The following is a 27,642-nucleotide window of genomic DNA, read 5'->3' on the forward strand; positions in this document are numbered from 1 at the left end:
ATCCTCACGGCCCGGCCCGCAGAAAGGGCCTGGGGGTCCCGGGGGGTCCCGCTGCCCCCCGGGCTCTGCGCTGTGCCCCTGAGGGCGCTGCCGGAGCAGCTGGAGCCCCGAGCAGCCCCAGCTCGGGGGATTTGGGGGTCCCCGGGGAGCCGCGGCCCTCGGGGAGAGCTCAGCTGGAAGGGGTCGGGGAGGCACCGAATTCCCGGGGAGGGGCTCCAGGGGATGGAGCCCCCGGGACCGGCGGTGTCCGGGGGGGACAAGGCCTCGGGGGTGGCTCAGAGGGGGGGCGGGAGGACAAACGGAGGGAGAAATGGGGTGCGGGGCTGGATAAAGGGGCGCTGCTGCACCCAGAGCCCAGCGCTCCTCCAGCCAGGGCAGCGTTTATTCCGCTCAGCGTCCTCCTTTCCGTGCCAAACCCTTCCCTTCCCGCCGCTCTTCTGCCGAGCCCGGGCCCGCCACACGCGGCGGGGTCTGGGGGTGTCCCCTGCTCCCCTCCCCGCAGGGTTCGGTCCCCGCCGCCCCTCCCAGGCCCCTCCGGGCCCCCGGGCCGGGCCCGCGGTGCCGCCGCTCCCGTCCCGCGGCCGGAGCGGCCCGAGCAGCGCGGGGACGGCCCCGGAGCTCGCCCACCGCCGAGCCCCCTCAGGTCGACATCACGTAGGCGGTGGCGATGAACCTCCTGCCGCCGCCGTAGGTGGATTTGGTCCAGGGGTAGGTCTGGATGCTGAGGCGGTGCCCGCCCAGGCTCAGGTGGCATCTGTGGGGGCACCGCCTGTCACCGCCCTGCTCCGTGCCTGGGACCTCTCTTGGTGTCCCCACAGCCGCGGGGCCCCAGCCCTGAGCCCCTCATCCCACAATCCCATCTCCAGGATGCTCTTGGTGTCCCCAGGCAATGCTGTCCCATCCCATCCCCATTTCCATCCCATCCCATCCCCATTTCCATCCCATTTCCATCCCCATTTCCATCCCATCCCATCCCCATTTCCATCCCATCCCATCCCCATTTCCATCCCATCCCCATCCCCATTTCCATCCCATCCCCATTTCCATCCAATCCCATCCCCATCCCCATCCCCATTTCCATCCCATCCCATCCCACCCCAAATTCAGGGCCAGCCTCAGCTCTGATGGGGCTCAGGGAGGTCCCGCTGCCCCCAGGACCAGGCTTGGGATGGACAGAAGGACACGGGGTGGACAGAAGGACACGGGGTGGACACAGGGACTCAGGATGGACAGAGGGACTCAGGATGGACAGACAGACACAGGGTCAGCACTCACGCCCGGCCGGGCCGTGCGAGGAAGCAGAGGGAGTAGAGGCCGAACTCGAACTCGGGGCTGCAGCCGATGAAAGCCGAGCCCACCTCCTTGTAGAAGCCGTCCCAGCTGAACTGGAGCCCCAGCACGTCGGGGTACGAGTCCCACTGGGGCCGGAGCAGGGTTTGGGCTCAGCAGGGTGGGGATCCATGGCCAGCACGGCCAGGAACCCTCAGAGCCCCACCAGGGTGGGAATCCACACCCAGCCTGGCCAGGAACCCTCACTCCAGGGAGGGAATTCACACCCAGCCCAGCCAGGAACCCTCACTCCAGGGAGGGAATCCACACCCAGCCCGGCCAGGAACCCTCAGAGCCCCTCCAGGGAGGGAATCCACACCCAGCCCAGCCAGGAACCCTCATTCCAGGGAGGGAATCCACACCCAGCCCGGCCAGGAACCCTCACTCCAGGGTGGGAATTCACACCCAGCCCGGCCAGGAACCCTCACAGCCCCTCCAGGGTGGGAATCCACACCCAGCCCGGCCAGGAACCCTCACTCCAGGGAGGGAATTCACACCCAGCCCGGCCAGGAACCCTCACAGCCCCTCCAGGGAGGGAATCCACACCCAGCCCAGCCAGGAACCCTCACTCCAGGGAGGGAATCCACACCCAGCCCAGCTAGAACCCTCACTCCAGGGAGGGAATTCACACCCAGCCCGGCCAGGAACCCTCACAGCCCCTCCAGGGAGGATCCAGAGCAGCTCCCGGCCAGGCTGAGGGGTCCCAGCAGAGCCCCCCAGCCTCAAACCTCTGGCTCATGGCTTGGGGGAGGGATTGTCCCTGGCACTGTGGGTTCTGGCCCACCCCACCCCGCAGCAGGGATGGGGCAGGGGCAGCACCCCGATGCTGTGGGTTCACCCCCGTGGGCTGAATTCGGGGTGCCCCGGCCCCCCAGGAGCTCTCACCGGCCCGTTGAAGTTGTGGCTGAAGTAGTTGACGACCCCCTGCTTTTCCAGGAGGTAGAAGCGGATCCAGTTGTGAAATCCAGACACTTTCCCCTTTTTCACCTCCCCTAAAACAGCAGAGGAGAGGCCGGGATGAGCCCCCGGGGCCGGCGCTGCCCCGGCCCGGCCCCGGCGGGGGCTGTACCTGAGAAAACGTGCTCGAAGCCGCTGGAGTCGCGCTCTCCGTCCCCTCGGGAGTACAGCCCGAACCACATCTGCGCCAGGTCCTGCAGGAACTCCTGCTCCGAGCCGTAGCGATCTGCAGGGAAAGGTGGGAGCACAGGGAGAGGCGGAGCTGGGGCTCTGCTGCAGCTCCGGGGGCTGAGAAATTTGGATTTTCTGTGCTGACAGCCTCTGACCCCCAGGAGAACGCTGCATTTGACCTCAGGCCGTGGAGAAGGCTTCTAAAATTGATCGATAGTGCTGGGATTGTGGGTGTGTGATGTCAGACTTTAGGGTTTTAGAATATAGGAAAAGGAGGCTGGTCCTTCATCTTCCCTTTTTTCTTCATGGGTTTTGGGTGGTGTTTTGTAATTGAACAGAAAAATCCGCACTGAGGACTTTGAGGGGTTAGTTATTGGGTTAAAAGTGAAATAATTTAGGTGTCATTCCTTAATTGGAACCTTAAAACACCTCGTAACAAGAGGTAGTGAACCATTTTGTGCCTGGTTAATGAGGGACTGCAGAACTCACTGCTGTGAGACTGTAACATGGAAAAGGAATGATAAACACCTGAGTGTGAATGTGAAATATCCTGACATGGAAAAGAAATTACAGACATCTGAGTGGGAATGTGAAATATCGTGATAAAAAATAATAAACGCCTGAGTGTGAATGTGAAATATCCTGACATGGAAAAGAAATAATAAACACCTGAGTCTGAATGTGAAATGTCATCTCAAGTGCCTGAAATCCTGACCTCGAAAAAGGAAGCTGAGAACCAGCGGGGTTCCCCCATCCCTTCCCTGCTCCTGTCCCTCGGGAATTCTCCCAGGAAGTTTTCCAGTGACTTCTGACAGCCAAGGAGAAGGAGAAGTTTGAGAATAGGATCCACGTTTAGCCCTGAGAGAATTTCCTACCATGGTCGTTGACACAGAAACCAAGAAAGAAAAAGAGAAATCAGAGAAAGCTGGTCAGAAAAGGAGAAATCACAGAAACCTGACCAGAAAAGGAGAAATCACAGAAACCTGCAGCTGCCTGTTCCAACGAGCACTTTTGTTTGTCTCTCCTGACCAAAGTGTAAATGTAGGAGATTTGTAAGAATGTATAAAAAGCATGAATGATAAAGTAAAAACAGGTTTGAAGCCTTCTGGAAATGGAGCGTGCAGCCTTGGATCGTCTCCCTTTGGGGTCCCCCGGCCCTGCCCTGCCCCACACTCACTTTTTCCCTGCAGGAACACGAAGAGTTTCTTCATGAGCTCCGTTTTCATCACCTCCTCCAGGAAACGCTCCTGCTCCTGCAGCTCCTCGGCCGTCACCTCCTCCTCCCTGCCCGTGGCCCTCTGGTAATTATCCAGCAGCTTAATGAAGCTGGCGTAGGTGGGCTTGGAGAAGAGCTCCTCGTTCACGTATTTGTAGAGCCTGGGGGAGAATTCCTGGAATTGCAGCTCCCTTCCCGCAGCCAGCCCGGCTCGGGTGGCCGTCCCTGCCCCGGGGCCACTCACGGCTGCGGGGACCGGTCCTGCTTGTCCCCGGTCTCCTCGGGGCCCGCCAGGTGCTGGGGGTTGATGGCGATGTCGCCGGGCCGGGCTTTGTTGTGATCCAGCCCGTAAAGCTGCTCCGAGAGCTCCAGCAGCTCCTGCTCCGTGATGGCATCGCTGCTGCGGGAGGACCCGGCTGTGGGGACAGGCAGGGGCTGGGGACAGCGCTGGGATCCACGGGGAGGGAGTGGGACCCAGGGGATCCATGGAAAGGGAGTGGGAATCCAGCTGGGTCCATGGAAAGGGAGTGGGACCCAGGGGATCCATGGAAAGGGAGTGGGAATCCAGCTGGGTCCATGGAAAGGGAGTGGGAATCCAGAGAATCCATGGAAAAGGGAGTGGGATCCAGCTGGATTCATGAAAAAGGGAGTGGGATCCAGAAGATCCATGGAAAGGGAGTGGGATCCAGCTGGATTCATGGAAAGGGAGTGGGATCCAGAGGATCTATGGAAAGGGAGTGGGATCCAGCTGGATTAATGGAAAAGGGACTGGAATCCAGAGGATCCATGGAAAAGGGAGTGGGGTCCAGAGGATCCATGGAAAAGGGAACTGGATCCAGAGGATCCATGGAAAAGGGAGTGGGAATCCAGCTGGGTCCATGGAAAGGGAGTGGGAATCCAGAGGATCCATGGAAAAGGGAGTGGGATCCAGCTGGATTCATGGAAAAGGGAGTGGGATCCAGAGGATCCATGGAAAAGCGAGGATGTCCCTGTGGGGACAGGCAGGGGTTGCGAGTGACACCCGAGGAATGGGGGGACACCCAAGGCACAGGGGGACACCCGAGGAGTGGGGGATACCCGAGGAATTGGGGGACACCCGAGGAATGGGGGACACCCGAGGAATGGGGGGACACCCGAGGAATGGGGGACACCCCGAGGCACAGGAGGACACCCGAGGAATTGGGGGACACCCGAGGAGTGGGGGACACCCGAGGAATTGGGGGACACCCGAGGAATTGGGGGACACTCGAGGCACCCGGGGCCGCTCTGCCCCTCCCGACTCACCGCGGCTTCGAGCTCCATCCTCGGCGCCTTCGGCACCTGCGGAGCAGAGAGGAAAGGGAGCTCAGGGGGATGGGGACACCCTGGGGACACCCTGGGGACACCTCAGAGGCTCGGGACCAAGCCCCGGCCCCCTCGGCAGGGGTGGGGACACCCAAATCCCTGTGGCCGGGCGCTCACCGGGCCCGCAGTGCCTCTCGTGGTCCTCGCAGCAGTTGTTGTGTGCCACGCACTCGGGGTGACAGTGACACTCGTCCTCCTCGCTGAAGGGCTCCCCGCAGCGGCCCTCGCACGAGTCGGGGGCTGTGTACAGATCTGTGGGGGCACAGAGAGGGGGCGACCCTCAGGAGGGGCTGAGTGCGGCCACCCCACCCCGGAGCACCCCCAGGCCCACCTCTGTCCCCTCCGGGCCAGCCCCCGGCAGCGCGGCAGCCACCGGGGATTTTTGTCACCAGGGTCGCTCCCGGGATGAGCCCAGCGCCCCGGGACCCCGGGACTGCTCCCCGTGATTCACCCCGGAATGAGCCCCAGGACCCCGGGATGATCCCGGAATGAGCCCGGGACTGCTCCCTGTGATTCACCCCTGGATCTCGGGATGATCGCGGAATGATCCCCGGGCCCCCGGGACTCCTCCCTGTGATTCACCCCTGGATGAGCCTGAGCACCCCGGGGCCCCGGGCCTGCTGCCCGTGATTGAGCCCGGGATTCCGGGATGATCCCGGGATGATCCCAGCCCCGGGCCCCGCCGGAGGAGCTGCCGCATTCCAGGCAGCGCTCGTGTCCTGCCTGGGAAACTGGGAGCACTGGGAAATCTCCTTCCCCGGCTGTTCCTAAGGAACGAGCTGCTGGGCGCCCGCTCTGGGAGCGAAGCAGAGCTGAAAACTGCAGCGCTGAGGCTTTGAAGGGGACAAGGGACACTCTCAGAGGGACAAGGGACACTTGTCACCGAGCAGTGAGGAGCTGGAGGTCACCAAGGGGTTGGGATTGTCCTGGGAAAATCCCAAAATGAAAGAATTCAATAGAAAGCAAACTAGTATTTTTTAAAAACACAAAAATGTGTTTTGTTCCTTCTGCTTTGTTTCTTCTTCTTATTTTATATTATATGACCAATTATTTTAGAAATAATTGATCTGAATTTCAGCCTTGGGTTACATGTGAAGGCACAGAACAGTCTGGCTTTATCCAACACCAGTTTTGGTGGAATTTGGTGTTTTTCACAGTGGCTCCACGTTGATTTCTGTACTTTAAAGGGTTTCTCACGCTGTCCTGTGCTGAAACGTGGAACTACAGATCACCAAAATCATTTGGGGTTGGGATTGTCCTGGGACAGCCCCGAGGAAGGAGCTCCTGCTCCTCACCAGCTCCTGACCGGAGGAATGGCACAGAAAGAGCCAAAAAAACACCTCAGAGGGAGGGTGGCACTGTCCCGGCAGGGTGACACTGTCCAGCAGGGTGACACTGTCCCGGCAGGGTGGCACTGTCCAGCAGGGTGACACTGTCCCGGCAGGGTGGCACCGTGCCCAGCCGTGCCAGCAGCCCCGTCCCAGCAGGGTGGCACTGTCCGGGCAGGGTGGCCCTGTCCCAGCAGGGTGGCACCGTGCCCAGCCGTGCCAGCAGCCCTGTCCGGGCAGGGTGGCACTGTCCTGAAGGGTGGCACCGTCCCAGCAGGGTGGCACCGTGCCCAGCCGTGCCAGCAGCCCCGGCCTGCCCGCAAACGCAGCCCTGGAGGATCGGGCGTTGCCCTCGCTGGCAGAGCCGCAATCTCCGGGCGGCTGAGGCACCGCGGGCTCGCCCAGCTCGGCTGAAAGGTGGCCCCGGGGCAAATCCTGCTGCGGCACGTCCTGCCCAGGCGGTGACAGCGCCATCCGGGCCGGGAGGGTGGCATCAAACGGCTGGTTTGTCCCCTTTGTCACTTCTCGCCGATTATTTGTGCCCGGTGATGTCACCCAGGCCCTGCGGGTGCTGGGGGACCCCTTGGCTCCCCTCGGCCCCCCAAATCCCAGCTCCTGGGGGTGTCCTTGCCTTGGTTTTCCCTCTTGGCTTCCCATTCCCTGCAAACCCACTTTAATCAGGAGGATTTTAGCAGCGGGAGGGTCTCGATGTTCTCCCGAAGCCCCCGAGAAGAGCTGGAGGAACTCCCAGGGCAGGGACATCCCATGGATGGGTCGCTCCCAGTCCGACCAGCCCAGCCCAGCGCCGTTCCCGGGCGCTGGGATAAACCCCCCGGGATCCCCCACGCTCCTTTTCCAGCCGCACTCGCGGGGGTTGTGCAAGGCGGGAGCTGCCCACGCTCCCCGCCACCGCCGAGCCCGTCCCGCTGCCGGTCCCGCGGGCCCGGGGGTGTCGCGGCGGCCCCGGCGTGTCCCGGCAGGGCCCGAGCCTGACTCAGCCCTCGGAGGGGCGGGCTCAGCATCATCCCGAATCCCCGGTCCCGAATTCCCAGTGCCACGGGGCTCCTGAGCGGACTTAGGACACGAGAACGGCTCCTCCTCCTCCTCCTCACTCAGACACGACCCTAAATCGACCCTAAACGACCCTAAATCAGCGCAGGGTTCTCAGCTGTCCCTGGTGGGGCGATCAGAGGCTCAGCATCATCCCAAATCCCAAATTCCCAGAGCCACGGGGCTCCTGAGCAGTCCCAGGGCAGGGGAAGGCTCCTCCTCCTCACTCAGACCCCAAATCGACCCTCAATCACTGCAGGGCTCTCAGCTGTCCCTGGTGGGGCGATCAGAGGCTCAGCATCATCCCAAATCCCAAATTCCCAGAGCCACGGGGCTCCTGAGCGGTCCCCTGCTCCAGCCAGTGAAGATTTTTTTGGCTGGTCCTGCCCCAGGATTTTCTCTGGCTGCACAAAGCACAGAAATATTTCTCCTTCTCAGGGACCAGACCTCTCCCTCCGCTCCCAAACTCGGTTTGCCTTTGCCAAAGTGGCCTCGTGGCCGAGGGAAGGGGATTGTTCCCTGCCCAGCTCCGTCCTCCGAGCAGTGGGGAGGTGCCGGAGCTCTCCCAGTGCTCCCAGTTTGGTTTCGGGCACGGGGATGAGTCAGCTCAGCCAGAGCCGCGTCCTCAAGCCCCTGGCCTGACTCAGGCCCTCGTTCCTCCAGGAAAACGCGGATCCAAACCCAGCCCAGGCTCCAGAAGGGACAATTTGAGGGACAAATGAGCCTGGAGCAGAACTATGGACAGCCTGAGCTCCCCAAAGCCTCAGCTCCTGTCCCAGAGCCCCGGCTGTGGGACAGGGAACATCTCCTGCTGCCCACGCGAGGAGAAGTGAGGAGGCTCCAGGCCACCAGACAGGTCCTGCAGGTGGCCAGGGCTGACCACGAGGCAGCCGAGCTCCTCAGCCACCTTCACCACGGGTTTTCCTTTGGAACAGCTCGGGACTCACGTGGAAAGTTTGGAACTCAGGACTCACACGGGAAATTTGGGAGCTCAGGATTCACATGGGAATTTGGGAGCCCAGGACTCACACGGGGGTTTGGGAACTCAGGACTCACACGGGAAATTTGGGAGCCCAGGACTCACACAGGAGCTTGGGAAATCCTGCTCCCAGCCCCACGCTGGGTTTGCAGCTTCTCCTGGGAGCTGGCCTTGCAAAACTCCTCATCTTTCATCCCGAGGGGACTCATCCTCTCCTGGGACATCAGATACGAGCTCCTGGCAGCGTCGGGGCTGATGAAATCCTGTCCTTGGTGCCAGTGGATCACGCTTTGTGCAAGAATTTGGCACTGCCAGCACCTCCTCACCCCCGTGGCTGCCAAATCCTGGTGGCCCCGAGCTCATCCCTACAGCCGGGGCTCCTCTCCCTCGCCCACCTCGAGCCTCTCGTGGGCACCTCGGGGCCGGGAGGGGTGGCACAGCCCGGCCCGTGCTGCCTTTGCCACCTGAGCTGCCCCAGTGGCCACGGAGGGAAGGTGGGTACGGGATGGGGACTGGAGAATTCCCAAAGCTGGTTTTCCATGGATAAATGGGAAGGAGGAGCCAGAGGAGAGTTCCCTGTGCTTTGCAGGACCGGCACAGGCTCAGAGCCACCAGGAACCCACTGCTGGGCCAGGCTGCGGAGCAGGGAATTCGGACAGTCCATCCCCAGCCCGGGCTGGTTTTCCAGCAGGGAATTCGGGCAGTTTCCAGCAGGGAATATTGACAGTCCATCCCCAGCTCGGGCTGGTTTTCCAGCAGGGAATTCGGACAGTTTCCAGCAGGGAATTCGGACAGTCCATCCCCAGCCCGGGCTGATTTCCAGCAGGGAATTCCAGCAGGGAATATTGACAGTCCCTCCCCAGCCCGGGCTGGTTTTCCAGCAGGGAATTCCAGCAGGGAATTCGGACAGTCCCTCCCCAGCCCGGGCTGGTTTTCCAGCAGGGAATTCCAGCAGGGAATATTGACAGTCCCTCCCCAGCCCGGGCTGGTTTAAAGCCCCCGCTCCATCCCAGCTGCCCCAGCGGAGCCCAGCTCCCGGTGGAAGGTCCCCGCTCCCCGCTGCTACTCACGGCCGGCCGCGCAGCCCAGGGCGGTGGCGGCGCCGAGCAGGAGGATCCAGCGCTCCATGGTGCCCCGGCAGCGGCGGGCAGTGCCCGAGCTGCCCGAGCTCCCGGCTATTTGTGCGGGGAGCGAGGGAGGGGCGTGATGGCAGCGAGGGCTCCGCGGGCGGGCTGCACCCAAACTTCCCCAAAACTCATTAAGAGCGCGGCTAATTACAGGCTGCCCGCAGTGGGAGGAGGGCTGGTAAATCCAGAATCCCGGGCTTGCGCCACGGCTCCCGGGCCTGACCCCCGGGGGAGGCCGGGGCTGCGGGGCGAGGGTCCCGGGGGGGCTTTGCCCACCCCCAGAAGCGGCACCGGGGGCACAGCCGGGTCCCTGACCGGGCATCGCGCTCGGGGAGGCTGCTGCGAACTGGGAGCAGCGTTAATTGGGGTAATGAGCTCCCCTAACTCACCTGGGAGGTTGTGACCCCCCCCCTCAGCACGGATCCTTGGAGCCTCCGGGTGCTCCAGGACAACCCGAAACTCCACCGCAACCCCGGGGTGAGGTTTTGGGGTTACTCCAGCCTGGTCCCACTCCCGGGGTGAGCCCAGAGCTGCTCCAGGGACCCTCCAAGGTCCTGGGGGGCTCCGGCCAGGCCTGGGGGGTCCCAGCCCCTTCCCTGCCCCGGCTCAGCCCCGCCAGCCCCGATGGGAAACGTTCCTGGAGCCTGCCCGGCGCTGAGCAGGGGCTTTGCCAGGGAAATCGTGAAGCACCAGCAAGGTCCCTCTTGGGCACCACCGGGCTCTGCCTCCTCTTCCTCACCCCCTGGCAGGTATTCCCACAAAACCGCATCCCAAAGCCGCAGGGTTTGCTCCAAACAGCCCAGGGTGGCCAAGAGCGGCTGCTCCTGGTGGCCCAGGTCCCTCTGGCTTGCCCCGGGGCAATTCCAGGCAGGGTCAGCGTTTGGGGGGTCCTGGGGCAGCCCCTGGCACATGGCCCCGGTGCTTTGGGATCCGCCACGGCCCCAGGACAGCGTGTCCCCCACCCAAGGGGAGGCTCACACCCCGTGCCCCACACCTGGGCAGGTGAGACCCGACCCCAAAGAGCCCCCGAGGAGCCGGGGCGATCCCCGGGATCCCTCCCGGGGCAGGGAGCGGTGCCTGCTGTGCCCAGGCGGTGCCAGCTGGCACGGGAGCGGCGTTTGGTGTAATAAGGGCCGGGTTTGGCTTCTCCCTCAGCCCTCAGTCATTTCCTGACCCGTCCCCTGCTGCTGCCAGCGCTGTGTCACCTCCCCTGGGGCTGCTGCAGTCACACTGGGGGTGCAGGAGCAGGGGCTGACCCCGAGCTCGGGGAAGAACAGGAGCGCAGCCGTGAGTACAAAAATACCTCTATTGCTCCACCCTCACCTGCCCGCAGCTCACCGGGGCTCGGCTGCCCACGGGGTCGGGTGTGAGTCCATGGCCGAGCTCTGGGTGGCTCCAGCAGAGCTTGGGGCAGGGTCTGAGTCCATGGCCGAGCTCTGGGGCAGCTCCAGCAGAGCCCTGAGCCCATGGCCGAGCTCTGGGGCAGCTCCAGCAGAGCTTGGGGCAGGGTCTGAGTCCATGGCCGAGCTCTGGGGAGGCTCCAGCAGAGCCCTGAGCCCATGGCTGAGCTCTGGGGCAGCTCCAGCAGAGCTTGGGGCAGGGTCTGAGTCCATGGCCGAGCTCTGGGGCAGCTCCAGCAGAACCTGGGGCTGGATCTGAGCCCATGGCCGAGCTCTGGGTGGCTCCAGCAGAGCCCTGAGCCCATGGCCGAGCTCTGGGGCGGCTCCAGCAGAGCCCTGAGCCCATGGCCGAGCTCTGGGGTGGCTCCAGCAGAGCTCTGAGTCCATGGCCGAGCTCTGGGGCAGCTCCAGCAGAGCCCTGAGTCCATGGCCGAGCTCTGGGGAGGCTCCAGCAGAACCTGGGGCTGGATCTGAGTCCATGGCCGAGCTCTGGGGCAGCTCCAGCAGAACCTGGGGCTGGATCTGAGCCCATGGCTGAGCTCTGGGTGGCTCCAGCAGAGCCCTGAGCCCATGGCCGAGCTCTGGGTGGCTCCAGCAGAGCCCTGAGCCCATGGCCGAGCTCTGGGGAGGCTCCAGCAGAACCTGGGGCTGGATCTGAGTCCATGGCCGAGCTCTGGGGGGGCTCCAGCAGAACCCGGGGCTGGATCTGAGCCCATGGCCGAGCTCTGGGTGGCTCCAGCAGAGCCCTGAGCCCATGGCCGAGCTCTGGGGCAGCTCCAGCAGAACCCGGGGCTGGATCTGAGTCCATGGCCGAGCTCTGGGTGGCTCCAGCACAGCCTGTGGCACTGGGAGCAGAGCCAGGGGCTGCCCCGCTGCCAGCAGCCAGGCCCCCATCCTCGCTCTAGGCCCCCATCCTAATTCTGGTGTCCCATCCCCATTCTGGACCCCCATCCTCTCTTTGGGCTCCCATCCTCGTTCCTGACCCCCATCCCCATTCTGGGCCCCCATCCCCCCTCTGGTCCCTCATCCTCAGGACTCCCATGGGAAATTTGGGAACCCATCTTTGCTCCAGACCCCCATCCTCACTCCAGGTCCCCATCCCCATTCTGGGTACTCAGCCCCGCTCTGGACCCCCGTCCTCACTCCGGACCCCTGTTCCTGCTTTGGGTCCCATCCCCATCCCGGGCCCCCATCCCCATTCCGAACCCCGTCCCCTCTCTGCTCCTCCATCCTCTCCTGGGGCCCCCATCCCCGCTCCAGCCCCGCTCCCTCAGGGCTCCAGCTCCCGGGAGAGCCTCAGCAGCTCCTTCTGGCTGTCGATGGCCCTCAGGTGCTGCAGGTAGGCCCAGGTGGACACGGGGCTCCGCGCGCTCAGCGACTGCTCCGAGCCTGCGGGGAGGGATGAGCTCGAGGCTGGGGTCCCCTCCGTGCCCCCAGCACAGCATCCTGAGCCCCTCCATCCCTGCAGGACCACCCCCGCCTCCCCCTGTGTCCCCCCAAACCTCCCCAGCACCCAGCACAGCATCCTGAGTCCCTCCATCCCTGCAGGACCACCCCCACCTCCCCCCGTGTCCCCCCAAACTTCCCCAGTGCCCAGCACAGCCTCCTGAGCCCCTCCATCCCTGCAGGACCACCCCCGCCTCCCCCCGTGTCCCCCCAAACCTCCCCACCACCCAGCACTGGCTGCTGGGTCCCTCCATGGATTCTCTGTCTCCATCCCCTCTCCCTCAGCTCGGGGACCCCCCCAGAGGGTTGGGGGTCCCCTGGAACCAGAGGAGGGGTGGGATTGAGGAACTCCAGACGCACACGTGGAGATCCTGACGGCCTTGGCGTCCTCGGGCCGGTGCGGGGAGCGGCTCCGCAGTGGGGACAGAGGTGCTGGGGGGACAGAGAGAGCGGGGCTCAGGCGTGTCCCCCTGTCCCCAGGGACTGAGCCCTGTCCCTGTCCCTGTCCCCAGGGACTCAGCCCTGTCCCCAGTGGCTCAGCCCCATCCCCAGGGGTTCAGCCCCATCCCCAGGGACTGAGCCCTGTCCCTGTCCCTGTCCCCAGGGGCTCAGCCGTGTCCCCGTGTCCCCGAGGCCCAGCCGTGTCCCCGTGTCCCCGAGGCCCAGCTGTGTCCCCGTGTCCCCGAGGCCCAGCTGTGTCCCCGTGTCCCCGAGGCTCAGCCCTGTCCCTGTCCCCAGGGGCTCAGCCGTGTCCCCGAGGCCCAGCCGTGTCCCCGTGTCCCCGAGGCCCAGCCGTGTCCTCATGTCCCCGAGGCCCAGCCGTGTCCCCAGGCCCTCTCCAGGACCCCCCCGGCTCCCCGCAGCGCTCACCGTGCGCGTGGCCCCGGCAGCGCTGCAGGACTCGCACGGTCTTGGCCATCATGTGCTGCAGGTGAGGCACAGAGGTCACCTGCTGCCACCTGGCCCCGCCTGGATCCCCAAAAACTCTGTCCCTGCCACGGCCGTGACCGTGCCGGGACCCCCCTGGTGGTTCCAGCGGCAGAGCTCCGCGTGCCGGGGCACGGGGGCACAGCAGGTCACCACCCCGCTCACCATCTTCTCAAAGTTGATGAGGTTCTCGGCCAGGGTGCGGTTGCCCTCGTGGATGAAGGTCATGTCTGGAGGGGTTTAGGGGTCAGAGCGGGGCCCCTGGGAGGGCTGGACACACCCAGAGGGTCCCCAAAAGCCGACACCCACCTTTGAGCAGCAGGGGCACAAAGGGGATGATGGGGGGGCTCAGCTTGGCCACGGCCAGGCGATAGACACGGTGGTTCCACGAGGGGTCCTGGGGACAGGCAGGGACACGGGGATGGAGGGGACAGGGGGGACAGTGCCACCCCCTCCCCATTGCCCCAGGGGCAAATCCCACAGGGAAGGGGGACACGGGGAGGGGCAGGGGACACAGGGAAGGGAAGGGGACATGGGGAAGGAAAGGGGGACACGGGGTGGGAAGGGGACATGGGGAAGGAAAGGGGGACACGGGGTGGGAAGGGGACACGGGCAGGGTGGGCTGCGCTCACCAGCATCCTCTCCAGGGCCGAGTGCAGCTTCCGAATCTTGTGGGGCAGCCTCTGTGCAGGGACGGGATCACGGGGCTGGTACCTGCCTGTCCCACCCAGAGACCCCCGGCTGCCCCTCCCCAGAGACCCCCGGCTGCCACTCCCCAGAGACCCCCGGCTGCCACTCCCCAGGGGCTGTTTCCCCCTCCCGTGACCCCCCTGCTGTCCCCCCGCTGTCACCTCCCAGGTCTTGGCCAGGCGAGTCACGGCCGTGTTGCTCACACCGAACATCACCGCGAAGAAGGAATTCAGGTTCTTCTGCTCCTTGAGGCTGCAGGCGGGGACGGGACGGGTCAGTGATGGGGACACGGGGACAGGGACAGTGATGGGGACACGGGGACAGGGACAGTGACGGGGACACGGGGATGGGGACAGTGATGGGGACATGGGGACAGGGACAGCGATGGGGACACGGGGACAGGGTCAGTGATGGGGACACGGGGACGGGTCAGCCATGGGGACACGGGGACGGGGACAGCGATGGGGACTCACTGCGCCGCCAGCTTGATGAACTTGCGCAGGAGCTGCGCCCTCCGCCCCAGCTCGGGGCACAGGCACAGCTCGGTGGCCACCCAGAACTGCAGCTCGTTGAAGCGCCGCATCACCCGCGCCAGGTTGGCCGTGGCGACCTCGTGGGACTTGTGCGGCCCCACGATGTAGTGAATCATCTCCACCTGCGAGAGGAGGCAGGTGAGGGGCGCCCCGAACCCCCCAGCCCGCCGCGCTCCCGGGGACACCCGGTGGATGTCCCCCACCTGGTGGGTGTCCCCCTACCTGGTGCATGTCCCCCCACCCAGTGGATGTCCCCCCACCTGGTGGGTGTCCCCCTACCTGGTGCATGTCCACCCATCTGGTGGGTGTCCCCCCATCTGGTGCATGTCCCCCCACCCAGTGGATGTCCCCCCACCTGGTGAATGTCCCCCCACACGGTGGATGTCTCCCCACCTGGTGGATGCTCTTGAAGAGGTTCCAGTCGTAGTCGGTCAGGTGGCTGGCCAGCTCCTTGGAGCTGATCAGGTCCAGGGTGTCCGAGGAGCCGGCGTGGGGTCCCAGCTGCTCAGGGTGGGGGGTCTGGGCACAGCACAGGACCCCTGACCCCTCCTGCCCTCAGGAGGGGCAGACGCCCCAAACCGAGGCACCCCCCAACCCCTCTGGGGGCCCGCCCGGTGCTGCCCACCCCGGCCCTCACCCCGCGCTCACCAGGCTGCCCAGCTCGTCCGTGCTGACCACGAAGAGCCTCTCGTTGAGGCCCAGCGCCGTGAACACCCCCACGGCGTCCTGCGGCAGCACCGCTCGCTCTGCGGGCAGGGAAGGGCGGGCGGCATGGAGCGGGGACAGACCCTGGCTGGCCACGGGGACAAGGCCACCCCGGGGGAGTCCCTCACCTCCGGCCGAGTTCACCTTGACCAGGACGTGCTCCCGGTCCCGGCGCAGCCGCGGCGCCAGGGCCCGCAGCACGTCCCGCACCGCGGCGTTCACGGGCAGCACCGGCGCCACGCACGAGTGGTCGGCCCTGAAGATCTCGTAGGGCACTGCGAGGGGACAGAGGGACCTCAGCGTCCCCGCGCCGCGGGGTGCATCCCCTCCGTGGGGGCACTACCTTTGTCCTGGGCTCTCAGGGCGCAGCCGCTGTCCGGGATCGCCTCCTCGGGGCTCCCGAGCCACATCCCCGAGCTCCGGGCCTGCCGGGGGGGACAGGCGGGAGGACGCGGCCGCTGCCACCGGCCCGCTGTGGCGCGTCCCCAAAGGGCACAGGGGACCCCCAGCCTGCCCCATACCCCCTCCGGGGCTCCCTACCTTGGGCTGGGGGGACACGCTGCCGTCTCCGTTCTCCAGCCTGCGGGAGGGGATGGGGGACGGTGGAGCCGCCGCTCCCGGTGGGAACAGAACCGGGACCGGCCACTCCGGGGGCTGTGGTCACTCCGGGGACTGTGGTCACTGCGGGGGCTGTGGTCACTCCGGGGGCTGTGGCCACTCCGGGGGCTGTGGCCACTCCCGGGGACTGTGGTCACTCCGGGGGCTGTGGCCACCTCCGAGCCCCCCTGTCCCACCCGGCTGCCCGTGCCACCCTCCCCACGGCCGGGGACACCCACACCGGGGACAAGGTGGCACCAGAGCCGCGCCAAAAGCTCCTCCCCAGGGAAGCGCCGCCCGCGGTGGCACCCGGGGACACCGGGGGGACAGCAGGGGGACACTGGGGGGACACGAGGGGACACGAGGGGACACGTGGGGACACGAGGGGACACCAGGGGGACACTGGGGGGACACGAGAGGACACGAGGGGACACCAGGGGGACACTGGGGGGACACGAGGGGACACCAGGGGGACACTGGGGGGACACCAGGGGACACCAGGGGACACCAGGGGGACACTGGGGGGACACGAGGGGACACGAGGGGACACCGGGGGGACACGAGGGGACACCGGGGGGACACGAGGGGACACCGGGGGGACTCACGGCCGGGGTCGCCGCCGCTCCTGGCCCTGCTCCTGGCCCAGCCCGCCCAGCTGGGGGTCCCGGCTCGCCAGGTCCGCCAGGTTCTGCGGGGACAGGGGCGCGGGGGTGAGCGCGGGGCGGTCCCGCCGTGTCACCGTGTCACCGTGTCACCGTGTCGCCGTGTCGCCCTGGCCGTACCTGCAGCAGCGCCGTGGTGCTGCGGTCACCCTGCAGCAGCCGCCCGTAGAGCAGCACCCACTGGCTGACGAGCCGCAGGATTTTCCGCCGCTTCCGCAGGGAATAGGCGGCCTTGTCCTGCTCCGAGCCCTCCAGCGGCTCCGCGCGGAAACTGGCACCAGTCAAGGGCACCAGAAAAACGTGGAGAGGGGTGGGGAACCCCCAGGGATGTCACCCCGGGAGATGGGGATGCGCCCGCGAGCATTAAAAGGGGACGTGGGGCTCCCCACGAGGTGACAGGGACAGTTCTGAGCGTGTCCCCAGCCCCAGGGATGTCACCCCGGGAGATGGGGATGCACCTGACAGCACTAAAAGGGGATGTGGGGCTCCCCACGAAGTGACAGGGACAGGGCTGAGCGTGTCCCCAGCCCCAGGGATGTCACCCCGGGAGATGGGGATGTGCCCACGAGCACTGAAAGGGGACGTGGGGCTCCCCACGAGGTGACAGGGACAGTTCTGAGCGTGTCCCCAGCCTGCGGCGGAGCCCAGTCCCCCCAGTTCCCGCTCCGAAGGATACTGGTGCAGCAGGGCCCGGCAGAGCTGCGAGGTCGGCATGAACACGGTGTAGGTGAGCAGGAAATCCCCGAGCAGCGTGTCTGAGCGGGACCGGGGCACCGTCACTGCTGTCCCCAGCGCCTGGGGACACGGGCACCCAGCCAAGGACCCCCCCGTGCCCTGCCTGGGGTGGCCCCAGGGTGGCCCGGGGTGTCCCCACCGCGGGGACCCCGCTGCTGGCGGGGCAGATTCTGTTCCTAAAGCCCACGGGAGGGGCCGGATCGCAGACCCCGGGGATGCAGGGAGGGATCGCAGATCCCGGGGAGGGAATGCAAAACCCAGGGATCCAGATTGCAAATCCTGGGGACCCAGGGAAGGAGCGCAGATCCCGGGGATCCAGATTGCAAATCCCGGGGATGCAGGGAGGGGTCACAAATCCCGGGGAGGGAATGCAAATCCCGGGGATGCAGATTGGAAATCCCGGGGACCCAGGGAGGGAGCGCCGTTCCCGGGGATGCAGGGAGGGATCACAAATCCCAGGGAGGGATCGCAGATCCCGGGGACCCAGGGAGGGAGCGCAGATCCCGGGGAGGGAATGCAAATCCCGGGGATGCAGATTGCAAATCCCGGGGACCCAGGGAGGGAGCGCAGATCCCGGGGATCGGCTCCCAGGCAGCGCCGGTGTCCCCGGCCGGGATGTGTGACCCGCTGGGGACATCTCCTGGCTCCCGGCTCGCCCGGGTTTCTCCTCTCGAAGGCAGAGGGAGACCGAGAGGCGCGGCGGAGCGGCCGCTCCCCGCCCCGGAGCTGCCGCCCTCTCCCGGCCTCGGCTTTTGGGCTTTTAGCGATCCCAGGGTGGCACGAGCGGGATTTGGGGTTGGACACCGGGAATGAGGAGCCCCGCTCGGTGCCACCGCCCCGTCTGTCCCCTCTCGGTGGCTCTGGGACGGTCCCCGGCGCAGGGGGACACCCCCACCCAGGGGGGACACAGGGGGGACACCCCCACCTACCCACGGGGTCGTAGAGGGTGGCATCGAGCCTCATGAACTCCAGCAGGTGCTCCAGGATCTTCTCGGGCGTCCCGGCCATCACCAGGTACCTGCTGGGGACAGGAGGGGCCGAGGTGACACCTGGTGCCAGCGGTGCCACCACGGGCTGGTGCCACCACGGGCTGGTGCCACCACGGGCCGGTGTCCCTGCTCCTCATCCCCTTGTTCCTCCCCAAAACTGCCCCGAGAGAGGCTGGAAAGGGCAGAGGGGGAGGCTCAGGGGACAGGGGTGACACCTGCCACAAGGACAGGGACACGAGTGTCACCTGCCACAAGGACAGGGACACGGGTGGCACCTGCCACAAGGACAGGGACACGGGTGGCACCTGCCACGGGGGGCACAGCGGTGTCACCTGCTGCTCCGCGCCGAGGCCGCCTGGCCGCTGCCCCCCTGCAGGTCCTTCTGCAGCACCAGCACCACCTTGCCGTGCTCCTTCAGCCGCACCGTGTTGGCCTCCACGTCCTGGGGGGCGATCCCGCCGTCAGCCCGGCCGGGAGTCCCCAAAATCCCCCCTAAAATCCCCCCTAAAATCCCCCCAAAATCTCCCCAAAATCCCCCCGAACCGGCGGGGAACGGAGCCCCCGGGCCCACCTTGAGGATGCGGTTGAAGTCCTGCTTGTCCACGCGCAGGAAGTGACAATTGTCCTCGCGCAGGAGGATGGTGGCCGCCCGCGGGGCGTCGTTCACCAGCGCCAGCTGCCCGAAGTCGTCCCCCTCGTGCAGGGTGGCCACCAAGCCCTGGGGACAGCACGGGGTGTGAGGGGTGGTGGCACTGGGGTGTCCCCGGGGTGTCCCAGCAGTTCAAGGTGGCCACCAAGCCCTGGGGACAGCATGGGGCGTGAGGGGTGGTGACATTGGGGTGTCCCCGGGGTGTCCCCACAGTTCAGGGTGGCCACCAAGCCCTGGGGGAGTGAGGGATGGTGGCACTGGGGTGTCCCTGAGGTGTCCCCAGGGTGTTCCCGCAGTTCAGGGTGGCCACCAAGCCCTGGGGACAGCCCGGGGGGTGAGGGATGGTGGCACTGGGGTGTCCCCGGGGTGTCCCCACAGTTCAGGGTAGCCACCAAGCCCTGGGGGGATGAGGGTTGGTGGCACTGGGGTGTCCCTGAGGTGTCCCCAGGGTGTTCCCGCAGTTCAGGGTGGCCACCAAGCCCTGGGGACAGCACGGGGTGTGAGGGGTGGTGACATTGGGGTGTCCCCGGGGTGTCCCCGCAGTTCAAGGTGGCCACCAAGCCCTGGGGACAGCACGGGGTGTGAGGGGTGGTGACATTGGGGTGTCCCCGGGGTGTCCCCGCAGTTCAAGGTGGCCACCAAGCCCTGGGGGGATGAGGGTTGGTGACACTGGGGTGTCCCCGGGGTGTCCCCAGGGTGTCCCCCTCGTGCAGGGTGGCCACCAAGCCCTGGGGGGATGAGGATTGGTAGCACTGGGGTGTCCCCGGGGTGTCCCCGCAGTTCAAGGTGGCCACCAAGCCCTGGGGACAGCATGGGGCGTGAGGGGTGGTGACATTGGGGTGTCCCCGGGGTGTCCCCCTCATGCAGGGTGGCCACCAAGCCCTGGGGGGATGAGGGTTGGTGACACTGGGGTGTCCCCGGGGTGTCCCCAGGGTGTCCCCACAGTTCAGGGTGGCCACCAAGCCCTGTGGAGGTGAGGGTTGGTGACACTGGGGTGTCCCCGGGGTGTCCCCAGGGTGTCCCCCTCATGCAGGGTGGCCACCAAGCCCTGGGGGGATGAGGGTTGGTGACACTGGGGTGTCCCCGGGGTGTCCCCAGGGTGTCCCTCCGGCGCGGGGACAAACCCACCTTGCCGTGGGTCACCACGTTGACCGAGCCCTTCCAGATGATGTACCAGGAGGTGCCTTTGTCACCTTGGCTGAACACTGGGACAGCGCCCGGGAAAAGACGGGGGGGAGGGAAATCCACGATTTTGGGAACGGCCCCGGTGCCCCCAGGCCGGGGACCCCGGGCGCCCCCGGTGACTCACGGACGGTGCCCGCACGCTGGTGCCCCTCGAACATCAGCACGGCCGCCAGCTCCCGCTTCACCTGCGCCAGGGGACAGCGCTGTCACCCGGCTGGGCCAGCGGGGACAGGCAGCGGCGGGGAGGGCCCCAGGGAGGAGCAGGAACATCGGGAGGAGATGCTCGGAAAGGAAGCAAAGGGGTGCAGAAGGATTTGGGGAGGAAGCCAGGACAGGAATCGATGGGCGTCAGGAGGATTTGGGGCCCAGGGGACGTCCCAAACCCGGCGGCTCTCACCGAGTTGGAGAGATGAGCCACGGCTTTGATGTGAAGCAGCTCCTCAAAGATCAGCTCCAGCTCGTCCTGCGTGCGCTGGGCAGGCCTGGGGGGGCCGGGGGCTCAGCGGCTCCCTGCGCCCCCCAGCCGCGCTGATTTTGGGTTCATTTTAGGATCTTTTGGGGTTGGTTTTTGGAGTAGTTTCGGGGCTGCTTTGGGGTGATTTGGGTGTTGGTTCTTGGGTGATTTGGGTTTGACTTTGGGGTTGTTTGGGGGCTGATTTTGGGCTGAATTTGGGGTGATTGCACAGTGATTTTTGGGGCAGTTTGGGGATGGTTTTTGGGGTGATTTTGGCTGATTTTGGGTTTGAATCTGGGCTGATTTGGGATGAATTTGGGGGTGATTTCGGGGTGATTTTGGGGCTGATTTGGGGTCTGTTTTGAGGTTGATTTTGGCTGATTTTGGGGTTGGTTTTTGGAGTAGTTTTGGGGCTGCTTTGGGGTTGATTTTGGGGTGTGTTTTTTGGAGCCCAGCCCCTTTCCCTCCTCGGCTGGCATCGCTGGCTCACCCAGCGCAGCAGCCCCGCGGCTGCTCCAGAGCCCCCAGCAGGGGCCAGGAAGGTTCCAGAAGGTGCAAAAAGGAGCCCCCCGGGGCACTCACGGCTTGCGCAGGGCCATGGAGAGCAGAGCGTCGGGGCCCAGCTGGGCCAGGAACCCCAAAGCCTCCAGCAGCTCCTCGGGGTCCCGCGGCCCCGCGCCGGGCTCGGGGCTCAGCTCCAGCTCGGCGAAGCGATAAAACTGCGTCTCCTTGTCCTGGAAGTGCCACTCCTGCCTCACTGCGGGGCACAGCGGCTGTCAGCTGGGCTCTGCGCCCCCCGAGCCCCCCAGAGCACTCCTGAGACCCCCAGAGCCCCCCCAGCCTCACCGTGCGTCAGGACCCCCCCGTCCAGCAGCACCTGCCCGATGCCCACGGCCTGGCCGCGCGTCTGCACGGCCGCGCCGGCGCCCAGCAGCCAGTCCACCAAGTCCTTCCCCGAGCAGCAGCGCCTGGAGGGGGGGACAGGGGGTGAGAACCCCCCCGGGACAGCACCCCCGGAGCCCCCCGGGGGTCCCCCAGCTCCCGTCGCACCGGTGGTGCCGCAGGTGGTGCTTGTGGTCGCGGATGAGGCCGGGCCGGGAGCTGCTGAGGTGGGCCAAGAGGAGTTTGCCAGCGCGCCGGATCCTCTCCGGGGATGCCTGGGGGTGCCAGGGGGACAATGGGGTCGTGGGTGGGGGGCTGGGGTGTCACCCGTCCCCCCCCCAACTCCAAGCCCTGGCATCGCCGTCACCCACCCCAGCAACGGCCGAGCCCAAGGAGCATCGCGATGGTGCCGGGATGTCGGGGTGCTCCGTCCCTTCACCCCCCCCCCGCCTCCCCAAATTCGGTCCCCGGGGGCTTCCCCGGCCCCCCCACCTGGGTGATGCTGTGGCCGCAGTCCAGGCTGGATTCCGAGTCCAGGAGAGGGGTCTGGGAAAGCAAAGGGGAGGGGGTTGGGGGCTGTGGGGGCTCTGCTGTGTCCCCATCACCCCACACAGCCGGGGGGGGTCTGGCACCCCCAGAGCAGCCCCAGCTCTGCAGCAGGTGAGGGGCAGCACCCAAATCCTGAACCCAGCACCCAAATCCTGAACCCAGCACCCAAATCCAGCAGCCAGATCCTGAACCAGCACCCAAATCCTGAACCCAGCACCTAGATCCTGAACCAGCACCCAAATCCAGCACCCAGATCCTGAACCCAGCACCCAGATCCTGAATCCAGAACCCAAATCCTGAATCCAGCAGCCAAATCCTGAATCCAGAACCCAAATCCAGCACCCAGATCCTGAACCCAGCATCCAATTCGTGAACCCAGCAGCCAAATCCTGAATCCAGCAGCCAAATCCTGAATCCAGCAGCCAAATCCTGACCCCAGCACCAATTTCCTGACCCCAGCACCCATTTCCTGACTCCAGCTCCCCTCTCCAGCTCATTTTTTCCCCTCTCCAGCTCATTTTTCTCCCAGCTGTCTCACTCGGAGATGCTCCAGGTAAAAAAACAAAGGCGCGGAGGGACGAGCCGCGGTCCCCGCGGCCCCGCCCGGACCGGGGGGCAAAGGCCGGGCCCCGGTGCCGGCGCTGCCCGCAGGGACCGGGGCACCCGAGCTCCCTCCTGGCACGGCCCTGGACAAACAAGCCGGGCCCGACCCGTCAGACCAGTTCCCGGCACCGGGAGCGCTCACCCGGCACGGGGCACGGCCGCCCCTCCGCGGGACACCCACCCGCTCGGGGGGCGCCCCCGGGGGGATTCCGGGGTCCCCTCCGGGTATTCCCGGCTCTGGGGGCCCCGCAGCTCCCGGGAGGGCACCCAAAAAGCGGCCGCAGGGATCCCCCCGGGGTCCGCGGGCTCCGGGCGGGGGAGGTTGGAGCGGTCCCAGCGCAGGGGGACGGTCCGGATGGATTTCCAATTAAGGAGGGCAGAAGTTAATTAGCGCAGGAACTAATAAGCGCCGGATCGGCGAGGCTGAGCCTCTCCCCGCTCCCAGCACTCGGCAGCGGGCTCGGGGTGATTCGAGGAGCCGGTGGGAAACGAGCGGCTCTGGGACCGCTGCAGGTCCCGGGGGATTGTGCCACCCGGCCGCGGTGTCACCAAAGCTGGGCCTCAGTGTCCCCGGGCAGGGACACGGTGACTCAGGTGCTCTGCAAACTCTGCCGAGCCCCGTGACGGCCGCGGGGAGCGGGAACCGCTCCGAGCAAATGTTTGCGAACGGAGCCGGAGGCGGCCGGGGCGTGGGGCTGCTCCGGGGACACGGAGGTGGCACCCGTGGGGGCCAGAGGGCCCTGTCACCCGTGGGTGCAGGAGATCTGTGTCACCCCGTGGGGGCCAGAGGGCCCTGTCACCCGTGGGAGCAGGAGATCTGTGTCACCCCGTGGGGGCCAGAGGGCCCTGTCACCCGTGGGTGCAGGAGATCTGTGTCACCCCATGGGTGAAGGATGTTCCTGTCACCCGTGGGTGCAGGAGATCTGTGTCACCCCGTGGGAGCCAGAGGGCCCCGTCACCCGTGGGAGCAGGAGATCCCTTTCACTCAATGGGAGCAGGAGATCTGTGTCACCCCATGGGTGAAGGATGTTCCTGTCACCCGTGGGAGCAGGAGATCTGTGTCACCCCGTGGGGGCCAGATGTACCTGTCACCTGTGGGTACAGGATGTCCCTGGCACCTCTGTGGGAGCACACCTGTGGGTGCAGGAGGTCCCTGTCACCCGTGGGAGCAGGAGATCCGTGTCGGTGCAGTAGGTCCCTGGCACCCCTGGGTGCAGCAGGTTCGTGCCACCCCGCGGGTCCAGGTGTCACCCCGCGGGTCCAGGTGTCACCCCGCGGGTCCCGCTGCCCAGGTCCCCAAGGGCCTCTGCTGTCCCCCGGCAGCGAGCTCTGTCCTTGGGGCACAGAGCCAGGCTGTGCCCCGGGCCACGCTCCAAGGACACCGAGAGAGGCACAAAAACCCCGCTCAAGGATCAGCTTCCTCCTTCCCGGGGGTTCCTCAGAGCCGGGACAGCTCTGGGATCACCCAAACCCTCCCGCTGTCCCCACAGCCCCTCCCTGCAGGGGTCGGGACCGGCAGGACGACCCCGACCCCCCCTCCTTGTCACGGCCTGGCTCCAAGCAGCTTCCTAAGGAGTTGCCTTTTCCATCTTCCTGCCCACGGGCCACGCCGGGATCCTGCCTTTCTCCAGGATTCCGGCAGCGCCGGGCGCCCGGCCAAGGCCGCCGCCGGCCGTTCCGCGCTCGCGGCCGCTTTTGTTTGGGATCCCGAGGAAAACAAGCGCGGCTATTTCGGGCCTCACGGCTCCGGAGAAAGTCCTCGCCCATCCGCAGCCTCCGCAGCCTCCGCAGGCGCGGCCGCCGGCCGGGGCTCGGTGTCCTCCGGGAAGGGGCTCGGCACTCCCGGGAAGGGACTCGGTACCCCCGGGATTGATCTTGGCTCCCCCGGGAAGGGGCTCGGCACTCCTGGGAAGGGGCTCGGTACCCCCGGGATTGATCTCGGCTCCCCCGGGAAGGGGCTCGGTACTCCCGGGATTGATCTCGGCTCCCGGGAAGGGGCTTGGTACCCCCGGGATTGATCTCGGCTCCCGGGAAGGGGCTCGGTACTCCCGGGAAGGGGCTCGGCACTCCCGGGATTGATCTTGGCTCCCCCGGGAAGGGGCTCGGCATTCCTGGGAAGGGGCTCGGTACTCCCGGGATTGATCTTGGCTCCCCCGAGAAGGGGCTCGGTACTCCCGGGAAGGGGCTCGGTACCCCCGGGATTGATCTCGGCTCCCGGGAAGGGGCTCGGTAGCCCCGGGATTGATCTCGGCTCCCGGGAAGGGGCTCGGTACCCCCGGGATTGATCTCGGCTCCCGGGAAGGGGCTCGGTAGCCCCAGGATTGATCCTGGGACGGGGCTCGGGGACCCGCTCCGGCTCTGCTGTCCTCGCCAGGGACACGGCGGGGGCTGGCCCGCTGGCACTTGTGGCTGGCCCGGTGGCACTTGTGGCTGGCCCGGTGGCACTTGTGGCTGGCACGGTGGCACTTGTCCCGGGGCAAGGACGGAGCCGCCTGGGGACAGCGCTGTGCTTCGGTGCCGGGAGGGATTTGCTGGCGCTGGGATCAGATCCCCCAGGGGGATGAGAAGGAGCCAGGACGCCGGGAGGAGTTTCCAGGACAAGGGACAATAGGTGGCTCCTGAGGCACTGCCCTGCTGCTCACCTGCCCCAGGAACGGCTGTGCTGGACAAATTCCCCCTTTCCCTGCTGGCTCCAGTCCCCTTGATCCCCGGGTGTCCCTGGCAGAGGGGACACTCCTGCCACGCCGCAGGTGCCACTGCTGCCAGGGCTGCTGGGACTGATCCCAGTTTATCCCAGGGATGCTCCAGGCCTGCTGCTCGCCCGGCTTCCCACGCTTAGTGCCCCTCAAAAGCCCTCCCCAAAGTCCATTCCTAAAGGTTTTGGAGAGAAAAATAAATCGGGACCAAGAGGAAAAAGCAAGGAAAGCTCTTATCTGGGAAGGAGCCTCTGTGCTGCACGGAAATGCCCAAAGGGGAGCTATCCCCTAAAATAATTCCACTTTTTTCTTGAAAAGTGTCCCAGGTCAAGCAGCATGGGAAGGGGAAGGACGCAAAGCTCCGGAAGCTCTGCAGGACTCCAGGGTCACCTCCCTGCCTAGAGGGGACAACGAGGGGCCAGGAGCAGGGCCCGGGACCCCCGGGACCCCCCAGCTCCCGGGGCCAGCGGGGAGGACGTGATGCCGGGGGATGAATCCCTGCAGTGGGAGCTGGGGAACGCTCCCGGGAATGTCCCCCTGGGAATGTCCCCCCGGGAATGTCCCACTGGGAATGTCACCCCAGGAATGTCCCCCAAGGAATGTCCCACCGGGAATATCACCCCAGGAATGTCCCACCAGGAATGTCACCCCAGGAATGTCCCCCAAGGAATGTCCCACCAGGAATGTCACCCCAGGAATGTGCCCCCAGGAATGTCCCACCAGGAATGTCCTTCCTGCTGGGATGCGCCGCCGGGCACCTGGCACCGGGCTCCCTTCACGCCTGGCCGCTCGTTCCGTTCCGCTCCGCCCGGGGCGGGCGGCTGGGGAAGTGCGCAGCCTGCGCAGCTCACCTGCATCCTCACCTGCCCCTCGTGCCCTCACCTGTCCCCTCGTGCCCTCACCTGTCCCCTCGTGCCCTCACCTGGCCCCTCGTGCCCTCACCTGGCCCCTCGTGCCCTCACCTGGCTCCCTGCACACCCGGATTCACTCCCTGTGCCCTCACCTGGTTCCTGCTTCCCTCCCTTCCTCACCTGGCTCCTCGTACCCTCACCTGCACGCCCGGATTCACTCCCTGTGTCCTCACCTGGCTCCTTCCACCCTCACCTGGCTCCCTGCACGCCTGGATTCAGTCCCCTCCTCTTATCCCCGGATTCCCGGTGCTGGGGTGACCCCGGCCCCACTCACCCCGCGGATTTGGGGACACGCTCCCCGCTCTCCCCACTCACCCCGCGGATTTGGGGACACGCTCCCCGCTCTCCCCACTCACCCAGCGGATTTGAGGACACGCTCCCCGCTCTCCCCACTCACCCAGCGGATTTGGGGACACGCTCCCCGCTCTCCCCACTCACCCCGCGGATTTGGGGACACGCTCCCCGCTCTCCCCACTCACCCCGCGGATTTGGGGACACGCTCCCCGCTCTCCCCACTCACCCAGCGGATTCCCTGGATGCGGGGCAGGCTCCCCCCGGCCCCCTCCAGCCGCACCTCGTAGCTGGAGCTCCGGAACAAGTGCATCTTCCTGAGCAGCCCCGAGAGCCGGGCTCCGTCCGCACCGGGACCCCCGGGGGGCTGCGGGGGGGCGGCGGCGGCGCCGCTTCCCGGCTCCGGCCGCGCTCGCCCCGGCCCCGCGCCCCTCCGCGCCCCCCCGGCCGCTGCCCCGGGCCCGGCCCCGCGCACCTTCATGCGGCGGCGGCGGCGGGGGGGGGCGAGCCCATCGCGGCCGCGGCGCCGGGGCTGCTCCGCCGCTCCTCGGGACGGGGCCGGGCTCGGGAGCGGCTCCGCCGCCGCCGCCGCCGCGCCGGGCCCGCCCCGGGCACGGCAGCTCCGCCCGCGGCCCCTCCCCGGCTCCCACGGCCCCGCACCGGGACCCCGCGGCTGCGGGGGCAGGCACAGCCCCCAGCCCCGCGACCCCCCGGACCCACGGGACCCGCGGAATCCCCGGGAACCCCCGGCACCCCCGCGACCCCCGGGACCCCCGGGACCCGCGGGATCCCCGGGACCCCCGGGACCCCCGGGACCCCCGGGACCCCCGGAATCCCCGGGACCCCCGGGACCCCCGGGACCCGCGGCACCCCCGGAACCCCCGGGACCCGCGGCACCCCCGAGACCCCCGGGCCTGGGTTTTGGTCTTCTCCAGGGGTCTCTGAGCACCTCAAACCTGGGGTTTGGGTGGTCACAGGGGGCTCCCCTGCCCTGCTCAGCCCGGTTGGGGAAAACGGGAGCCAGAAGGGCTGGGAAGAGGGAGGGGGGTTCGTGCTGGGAATGGTTCAGACTGGGAATGGTTTGCACTGGGAATGCTTTGCACTGGGAATGGTTCAGACTGGGAATGGTTTGCACTGGGAATGCTTTGCACTGGGAATGGTTCAGACTGGGAATGGTTCAGACTGGGAATGGTTTGCACTGGGAATGGTTCAGACTGGAAAAGGTTCAGACTGGGAA

General features: G+C 66.4%; 2 protein-coding genes across 3 annotated transcripts; both read right to left on the reverse strand.

The window, feature by feature from the left end:
• Positions 1 to 639: 639 nt before the first annotated feature.
• ENDOU (endonuclease, poly(U) specific) lies at positions 640 to 9,502 on the reverse strand. Its single transcript, XM_077788696.1, has 9 exons — positions 9,445 to 9,502; positions 5,135 to 5,269; positions 4,958 to 4,993; positions 3,918 to 4,089; positions 3,635 to 3,834; positions 2,399 to 2,512; positions 2,215 to 2,321; positions 1,276 to 1,418; positions 640 to 754 (listed from the first exon to the last, which is right to left on the reverse strand). The coding sequence occupies exons 1-9, from the start codon at positions 9,500 to 9,502 to the stop codon at positions 640 to 642; spliced, it is 1,080 nt and encodes a 359-aa protein (XP_077644822.1).
• Positions 9,503 to 11,832: 2,330 nt separating this feature from the next.
• RAPGEF3 (Rap guanine nucleotide exchange factor 3) lies at positions 11,833 to 26,886 on the reverse strand. Of its 2 annotated transcripts, none has more exons than XM_077788698.1 (27): positions 26,635 to 26,886; positions 21,848 to 21,901; positions 21,524 to 21,630; positions 21,320 to 21,441; positions 21,056 to 21,230; positions 20,417 to 20,501; positions 20,144 to 20,204; positions 19,963 to 20,039; positions 18,757 to 18,903; positions 18,518 to 18,627; positions 18,126 to 18,214; positions 17,138 to 17,216; positions 16,582 to 16,732; positions 16,405 to 16,487; positions 15,743 to 15,782; positions 15,546 to 15,627; positions 15,331 to 15,477; positions 15,146 to 15,243; positions 14,891 to 15,016; positions 14,438 to 14,619; positions 14,126 to 14,216; positions 13,907 to 13,957; positions 13,584 to 13,671; positions 13,440 to 13,504; positions 13,218 to 13,272; positions 12,708 to 12,779; positions 11,833 to 12,290 (listed from the first exon to the last, which is right to left on the reverse strand). In XM_077788698.1, exons 1-27 carry the CDS (start codon positions 26,884 to 26,886, stop codon positions 12,172 to 12,174), a joined length of 2,808 nt encoding a protein of 935 aa, XP_077644824.1. In that variant the 3' UTR covers positions 11,833 to 12,171. The 2 variants fall into 2 exon arrangements, with proteins under 2 accessions (XP_077644824.1, XP_021406046.1); XM_021550371.2 differs by having other exon boundaries at positions 18,126 to 18,217.
• Between the last annotated feature and the right edge of the window lie 756 nt (positions 26,887 to 27,642).

Source organism: Lonchura striata, chromosome 27 (genome assembly GCF_046129695.1).
Source record: "Lonchura striata isolate bLonStr1 chromosome 27, bLonStr1.mat, whole genome shotgun sequence".
NCBI lineage: Eukaryota > Metazoa > Chordata > Aves > Passeriformes > Estrildidae > Lonchura > Lonchura striata.

Coding starts and splice junctions, on each gene's coding strand:
- ENDOU (XM_077788696.1), bottom strand. CDS start 9,502: ATGGAGCGCTGGATCCTCCTGCTCGGCGCCGCCACCGCCCTGGGCTGC. Junction 2,513..3,634: donor CGTGTTCCTGCAGGGAAAAA/GTGAGTGTGGGG, acceptor CTTTCCCTGCAG/ATCGCTACGGCTCGGAGCAG. Junction 755..1,275: donor CTCGCACGGCCCGGCCGGGC/GTGAGTGCTGAC, acceptor GTGCCCCCACAG/ATGCCACCTGAGCCTGGGCG.
- RAPGEF3 (XM_021550371.2), bottom strand. CDS start 26,886: ATGAAGGTGCGCGGGGCCGGGCCCGGGGCAGCGGCCGGGGGGGCGCGG. Junction 15,478..15,545: donor CCTGAGAGCCCAGGACAAAG/GTAGTGCCCCCA, acceptor GTCCCCTCGCAG/TGCCCTACGAGATCTTCAGG. Junction 13,672..13,906: donor CGGCCCTGGAGAGGATGCTG/GTGAGCGCAGCC, acceptor GCCTGTCCCCAG/GACCCCTCGTGGAACCACCG.